Source organism: Microtus ochrogaster, linkage group LG1 (genome assembly GCF_000317375.1).
Source record: "Microtus ochrogaster isolate Prairie Vole_2 linkage group LG1, MicOch1.0, whole genome shotgun sequence".
NCBI lineage: Eukaryota > Metazoa > Chordata > Mammalia > Rodentia > Cricetidae > Microtus > Microtus ochrogaster.
Window position 1 is genome coordinate 33,123,341 of NC_022027.1, and position 8,317 is coordinate 33,131,657.

Sequence of the window (8,317 nt, forward strand, 5' to 3'; positions counted from 1 at the left end):
GCAGGCACCAACACTCCAAAACCTCCCAAGGCCGACTCACTCTCCTGGAATGGTGTGGTCTTTGCTGGCGTGCTACAGAGCCAGAACTGAAGGAAGACTTTATTCTTTGGAAGATTTGGCAACAAGGCTATACTTACGGCTCTCGAGTCACCCTGGCCGCTCATTTGGTAAATTCTTGGGGACCCATAAAGAAACAACAGGGCTTCTTAGCGGAATCTATCGGCCATCAATCATCCTTCCAAGCCCCTGGCCCCAAAGAAGCATTGGGGAGCTTCAACTTGAGGGGTAAGGCCTAGTGAATACATTCATTCTCCCGACCATATTCTGCCATGCCTTGCTGACCCTCCACGTCTCGTTCCAAAGCACAGTCTACAGAGGCAAAATACCAGTATTTCCTTTAACGGAAGTTCCAGCTGTGAAGGACGGATGTACTAGACAGAACTGGGTCATCAGCCTGTGCTGGAACTGGGTCACCTCTGCCTACGCCTTGATCCAGGCAAAATTCCTGGTAACTGCACTCGAGCCCCGTGGTTTCGAAGTGGCCACACGGGGGCGCCAGAGGCTGCCAGGAGCCCCGATGCGTTCTAGGTTCTCACTCGGTAGCTGGGAAAGCTTTGCTGCCTTGCCTCTGAGGTCTTTAAACTGATGGTAATTCCGCCCACTGCGGAGGAGGACGCTTTCTAAGGAGAAAGTGAGGCCGACAGGGTGTGAGAACAGAGGTCAAGAATTCCCGTCCCAATCACGTCAGGATGTCCTTATTGGAATTACCTTATTTTTCTTTTCTCTTTATTTCCCTTCCTCCGCTATATGAACTGAATGTCTACACAGAGACTTCTGAAGATAGGGCTAACCCCTTCCCAGAATCCTAGACCTCTGACCAAACCACAAACACACAAAATCATTGACTATCGTCCATTTTTGAACTTGCTGAAGAAGCGAACAGTCTAAAAGAGGGTGTCTGGCTTTGCTGTTCTGCTTAAACTAAGTTTCCCTTTTAAGCACGAATTTGAAGAGTTTTCTTTACTTCATAGACTGGGGGAGGGACTTAAAAATACAAAAGGGAAATTTACATCTTTGTGTGGTCTAGTGAGGTGTTTGTTTTGTTTTGTTTTTTAAATCTGGAAAACTGGTGTCTTCTTTTTCCTTCTATTGACAGGCTAAAATATGTTGACCTTCAGACGTGAAGGTCATTACACAAGAACAAAGCCCTAGGAAGGACAGGATTTCCAGGAAGAGCAGCTGCAGAGTGCTAAGTCTCCGGCACTGGGCCACCTGTCTCTACCTGATTTATTTAATCTCTTTTTGTAAGATTTATTTATTTTTTATTTTACGTATGAGTGTTTTGCCTGCAGGCATGAATGAGTGTATACTGCATGAATGCCTCATGGTAGTGGAGTTCAGAAGAGAATGTCAGATCTCCTGGGACTGGAGTTATGAACGGTTGGTTGGGATCCGCCATGCAGGTGAGAGACATGTGCTCTTCACTGCCTGGCTAGCGCTCTAGTCCTCAGATTATCTAATCTTCGCCTTCATCTGGGGGCGGTGGTGGTAAATGTCTATAATCTGAGCACTTGGGGAATGGAGGCAGGGGGTTTGTTCAGGATTTCAAGATCATAATCAGTTATATAGTAAAACGGAGGCTAGCCTGAGCTATATGAGGTCCTGTCTCAAAAAACCAGACTTGGAATAATGGTCTACCGTTTGTTTCACACACAAGCCAGCTGAGGCTTATGGAAGCAGATTTCACTCTGAGGTGAAGCTTTCCCCTCACCGGGCATCTGGAAATGCGAGGAGACCCTTCTAAGAGTCAACAGGGGCGGGCGGGGTGGGGGGGTGCTGTTGGTGTCTAGTGGTAGAGACCAGAGATGGTGACAAACATTTTCTAAGCACAGACCGACCCTACCAAAAGAATTACCTGGTTCCAGCAGGGCACGGGGGCGCACACCTTTAATGCCAGCACTTTGAGAGGCAGAGGCAGGCAGATCTCTGTGGGTTCCAGGCCAGCCTGGTTTACAGAGTGAGTTCCAGGACAGCCAGGATTACACAGAGAAACCCTGCTTCAAAACAACAACAACAAAGAATTATCGCTGAGAATGAGGCCCTGCCTTACAACTTGGCTAGGAAATCCCCATTTTTGATTCTTCCATTTGGAAAGCCATTTTGAAGCTCGATTATTAAGAAAGCCACGCTTTTCCCCTTGGAGTCAGCACCCAGGGACATTCAGAGAGGAGACGTCTTTCCTGATATCCTGATATGACTCCCCTGGCTTCTTTTTGATGTTCTAAGGTAGCTAATTCTGTCCCGTGCCTTGGTACTTAGCGGGCTGACCCCACTTTGCTCCCTTTAGCCCCTCCCACTGCTCTTGGCATACCTTCCTATTTCCAACGTGTAGGGGATGTGATAAAAACAACCCGTATCCACGGAAGGCCACAGAGCATCTCTTTTATAGCCAGTGAATAAATTCTACCAACAGACAGGATCCAAGGCAGCAGCCTGTGTTAAGGACTTCTGCTTCAAGTGAGGCCACTGAGATCCCGAGGTGGAAACATTTGGGGGACAGAAAGTGAGGCCTTAATCTTCTTTTGTTTTGAAATCTATTTTATTTTATGTGTATGAATGTTTGCTTGAATGTCTTTGTGTGCCACATGTGTGTCTGATGCCAGCAGGGACCAGAAGGTGTCAGATGCTGTGGAACTGGAGTTACAGACAGTTGTGAGCTGCCCTGTGGGTGATGGGAATTGAACCCCAGTCCTTTGGAAGAACAACCAGTGCTCTTAACCGCTGAGCCATCTTTCCAGCCCCCGGACTTAGATTCCTAATCATTATTCTGTAGACTCCTCTTGGTGGTGGTGGTGGGGGGAGAAGGGGGAATCTGTCATCTAACCCCATGTACATTCAAACCCACACCTACATACACACGTGTGCAGGCATCTAAAGGGTGCGTGTTAAGATTTGAATCTGAAATTGCCCCCATAGAGTCCTGTTTTGAATGTGTGCCTCCAGCTGGCGAAGCTATGTGGAGAAGCTGTGGAAGCTTTAGTAGATGAGGTCTGGCCTGTGGACGTAGGTTACCAGGGGCAGGCCTCTGAATGGTACAGCCAGGCCTCTGCTCCAGCTGCCTTCTTCTTCCTGGTCCGTTGCCATAGGAACAGCCCCTGCTCTATGGTCCTTGCCACCATGGACTGAGGGATGCCCCACCATGCCTTTCCTGCTGTGTAGACTGTGACCCTCCAAAGCTGGAAGCCTGAATAAACCTTTCTCCCCTTGAGTGACTCTGTCAGGGATTTTGGTGGCGGCAATGCAAAAGTAACTAACACAGTGACTTTAGATGTTTATCATGTTTCTCGCGTTTCTGAGACTCCCTGCTTGGACACTGCTAACAAAATCGGGTTGGGGACAGATCATCTCTGAGGAGCACTAGGCAGTGGTGCAGCCTGAACTGTGCATTCCTACCATCTTGGCCATGCAAGAGAAACTTGCCCACTTGCGGGATGTTTTCCTGACGCCTGTACTACTGACCTTGTTCCAGATGAGGACAGGGGTTGGGATTCCGATGACTTCACAGCTCAAGTACACCTTGGCACCTGTGACGTTCCAGATGTCCTTGGGGGGCGTCACTATGGAAGGACCTAGGAGAAAAGCCAGAAAGTCAAGCCTATCTTTCAGTGGCTCAACATCAGGCAGTATCCTAGGATGCAAATACTTGGTGAGGAGGCCCTCCCCTCTGGGGCGGATTATCTCAAGTGCATCTCCAAGGCCAGACTAACAGACGGCTTCCTGTCGCCAGCGTGATACTGTGCTCTTCTTAGGGCATGCCAGAATTGGAAGAGGCAAACCAGCAAATGCAACAACAAACACAATTAGTAAGAAAAATCTGTTGCTAACAAAATTGTCTTCTTTTCCCCAGCCGCGCTTAAATGAGTTTTATTTTACCAGCTGCGTTGCATTAGCTGGGATTTTTCCATTAACACAGAGAAGTTTCAGTTCCGAAATGCTGAATGTTTCCCTTCCTTTGTTTACCAGCATCTTTACTGGGAGGACAGTGCGAACACACAACTACTCCTTGAGTAACAAAAGGGGAAAAAAAGTCTAAGAGGTCACTTGAAAATGCTGAGAGCACCCAGGCGATCTTGTTTGTGTAAGATCCAGGAGGGCTGTCCTGGGAACTGGGAGGAACAGAAGAGTGCTAGGGGCGTGGGGTATGAAGAAAGGTGGAGAGAGGGTCCCGCTGCTAGTGGAGAAGGCAGATGCTCAAAACAGTGGCTGCCTTCTGTTGGGACCAAGTCCCCAAAGAGAGGGCAGGAAGGGACCTGTTCCAGGGTTCTCAGTGCCTGGGTTCTGCAGGGGGCATTGGTAGAGAGCAAGGGTACCTCTCTTGGCATGTGCTGAAGAGAGTGGGCAGGTCTAGGGCCAGCCAAGAGAGACCAGATGATCCTCCCCGTCCTCCGGTTCTGGAACGCAGGACTTACTCTTCCTACTCCAGCTTCCCCGGCAGTAAAAAGGCCCTTCCTCAGGTCAACCCACAGCGGGCATCCTTTCTGCTGTAAGGGTGTCTGGCTCTCTGTCCCTGTAGTTGGTAAGTATGGCCCACGTTTCAGATTTGACTTCCTTGTTCTGTCTGCATGGCCTCCAAGTAAAGAATAATCACTTCAAATGTTTGGGGAAAATGAGAAGGACACTGGTTTATGGTGTGTAAAATCTGGAAGAAATTCACGTGTAACGTCCATAAATGTCAGCGGACCAGCCTCACCCACTCATCCAGAGTGTCTCTGGCTGCTTTGATATCACCCTGGCAGGATCACATGGTTTGTATTCCAGACTATGTGGCCTAAATATTGTCAGTCCGGGTCTCGACGGGAGGAATTTGCTGATTCCTGCTTTAATCAACCGGAGAAAGTGCCTGACATATGAACGGGAATCATGAGAATGCCTGAGAACTTCGTCCTCCACAGTCTCTGGAGCCAATACCAGCAAAATCACTAGAGCTGATTTCTGGATTGGTCCTGGAACGCCCCCTTTTGAGGTCGACAGACACGGAAAGAGCCACGGCCTCGCTTACTGCTCCTTCCCCGAGGGGCCAGCTCCCCAGCACTGGGGCAGGAAAGGCTTGCACACCTACCTTTTAGTAAATTGTTCTAAAATTTTAATTTAAAAATGCCATTTTGTTTTCTTATTTTGTGCATGTGTGCACATGTCCACCCAAAGTAGAGGTGGACTTTGAGGGTATTCCTCTATTGCTTTCTACCTTATTTATTTACTTTCTTAAATTTTATTTTATGCACATTGTTGTTTTTTTGCCACGGGTGTCAGGCCCCCTGGAGCTGGAGTTACAGACAGTTGTGAGCTGCCATGTGGGTGCTGGGAATTGAACCCCGGTCAGTGCTCCTAACTGCTGAGCCATCTCTCCAGTCCTCTATCTTGCTTCAGTGAACTTGCAGCTCAGCAGCTGGCTAGCCGTGCTGGCTCTGAGGATCTGCCGCTCTTTGACCGACTGGGGCCGACAGCTAAATACACAACGTGTGACTTGTATATGGGTGACAGAGATCTCAACTCTGGCCCGCACGCATGCGCAGCAGACACTTGACCATAGAGCCATCGCTCCAGCCCACACTCCTACTTCTTAGCGGAGCAATTGCAATTCTCCATCTACTAATTCTGCATGCCAGATTTCAGCCACCAGGGCCCCTCAGAGAGACTTGGGACAGTGCACCTTGGAGGGGACACAGAGCTGGGAGCCTGGGTTCCCACAGAGGGACACTACACTGCCGGAGAACTAGACTCTGCCTTCCCGGATGTTTGGCCCTACTTCTGGAATGAGGAAGTTAATTATTCCCTCTGCCTGTGGTCTCTGAGCCTAGTTAGCTATCTAACTACAGGGTCATCTTGCTCTGGGGGCCTGGGAAAGGCACAACCTTCTCCTCTCGGCCTGGAAGACTTGCACAATCAGCACTCACAGGACATGGAGTCTCCCCTCCCAGCATCTATTTCCAGAGCAAACTAATGTCCTGAAACAGCAAGGAAATGACCCCAGTATGCAAGATTTTCCCACTCATCTCAAGGATTAGAAGCTTTTTTTTTTTTTGTAATCTCTTGGGATATTTTTATTATTTTTCCCTTTACAAGAATGTGCCAAAAAAAATTACAGTTCCAAAATCTCTAAATAGATTCCATGCTCCCTTCTCTACAGACTGTGGGCCCAGTAGGAAGTATACACCTTGGCTGGCAGGCTGGCTTTTTTGTAGCAAAGGGGGCACGGGCAACAGCGCTAGGCTGTGTTTACATGTATGTTTCTGGCCTTGTCTCGGACATTTCCTAGTTTGAATGCCCTGTTATAGAATATGGGACTCGCCCTCTCCCTGGCTTCCTCTGGGCTTCTGAGACCCCAAGGCTTGGATGCCACATAACCGGATCTGGCTGGCCTTTGAACTCCTTTCTCCCACCTCTGTGAACGCCCCCTGCTGCTCTGTCCTTCCCGCACAGGCTGAGGCATCCTGACTCAGACCTCAAGGGATCTCAGGAGGTTGTTCTGGGAAGACTATAGCAGTATGCCAAGGCTCTGCAGAGCTCGAGGGACTGGGAAAAGCTCCTGTAGCAAAGCCTCACAGGAACGGTTCTATTGTAAGGATATGAGTGTCCGAGGTGTCCGAGGTATGCAACCTGCATCCGTCTTCCCCGAGTTACTGCTGGGAACACCAGCCTCCATTAGGAGGGAAACAATGCCAGCATGGTATCCTGTCAGGGACTGAGCACACTGACCATAGACCTCCCTCACACTCTTCAAGTAATTGTTCTTAATCTTGTTTTTTGTTTTTTGTTTTTTGAGACATGGTCTCTCTTATGTAGCCCAGGTTGTCCTGGAACTTATAATTCTTTTACCTCGACCTTTGAATGTTATTATTACAAGTAGGAGCTCCATGCCTGAGCTTCATTTTAACATGATTCACTGTAGCAAGGCTTTCTCTGTGTAGCCTTAGCTGTTCTAGAACTTGTTCTAAGGACCAAGCTGGCCGTGAACTCACAGAGATCCACCTGTTTATGTCTCCTGAGTGCTAGGATTAAAGGTGTGCGCCACCACCGCTCGGCTGTTTTTGTTTTTTGAGTCAGGGGTCTCACTATATTGCCTTGGCTGTCCTGAAACTCACATGTAGACCAGGCGGGCCCCAACTGTCTCTGCCTCCTGAGTGCTGCCATTAAAGGTGCGGGCCGTCACGCCTGGCTCATATATATATATGCTTTGTATATTTTGAGTCTTATTAATAAACTTGGGCCGAATGCTCTAAAGAGCCCTGTTCTCTTCCATGATTTTTGTATGTATGTTCTCTCCAAGTAGGTTTTTGCTTAATCTTAAACTAATTTTTGCCTCTGTTATGTTATACAGGTCCTTTCCCCAAAGGCCATCTAATTGCTTCGGCGCCATGTTGAGAAGACCAGATTTATGCTTCTGAATCACTAGCAAATGCCCTCTGTGTATCCATGAGCCATACAGGTGTGGGTCTGCATCTGGACTCTCTAATCTGCTGTCTGTGTGACCTTGTATTTGTAACAGTGGTATATATACTTTGGAAACCCATTATGCTAAAATCAAAGTACTAAAGGCAGGGCAGGGTTATTATAGTGACCTTCCTCCAGTTCCCTGACTATTCTAAGAAATAGAGCCTTCCTGGTGAAACACGAGTTCATTAAAAACATCTGAGCCCAGGATATCCCAAATCAAAGCTATCACCAGAGGGTTCACAAGTGGGGAAAATTAATGGTGAGCTCCCCTTGAAACACATAAAACAACTTTAGCTGAGTGGGAAGAGGCCACATGTAGATTATTTAAAAACATTAATGATTTGTCCACCTTACTGCCAGACCTATCTAGAATTCTGTAAGTTCTAGATAATTAAAATTAGTATCATTCCTGATGTAGGGGCTGAGACCGAGGGTGGATGTTAGCATCAGTTCCTGGCACATCACTGACAAAGAACCTTGGTCATTGCAAATGACCTTGTTGGACTAAGGTTGGACTCAGTAAGAGCTTAACAAAGAGCATCTAAACTGAAAAACACCCCACCTTCCAAAATGGTTTTCAGAATCCATGTGTACTCTTTTGTAAAGGAAAACCCTATCAACTAATGATTAAGTAATGAAGTAATCAATAGCCCTCACAGTAGGTGGGGGCAGGTTGTTCCCACTTGTCTTTGTGTTAGTAGAATCCACGGGTGTTAGAATTCTTCCACTTACATCGCTCAGAGCTGATACCATGATCTGTCTACCTATCAGGCTGTCTAGATCTTTGCTGCTTCCTGTTCTGGGAACTGTAACTGGAGGTTTC

At 47.8% G+C, this 8,317-nt stretch overlaps 1 protein-coding gene across 2 annotated transcripts in view; it reads right to left on the reverse strand.

Annotated features, from left to right (window-relative positions):
* The window catches only part of Igfbp7 (insulin like growth factor binding protein 7), a 61,256-nt gene that overhangs the window by 7,534 nt on the left and 45,405 nt on the right, over positions 1 to 8,317 (reverse strand). For both annotated transcript variants that reach the window (XM_005359385.2, XM_013350796.2), the window contains exon 2: positions 3,520 to 3,629. In XM_005359385.2, the coding sequence (XP_005359442.1) occupies positions 3,520 to 3,629 (110 nt within the window). The remainder of the gene's footprint in view (positions 1 to 3,519; positions 3,630 to 8,317) is intronic.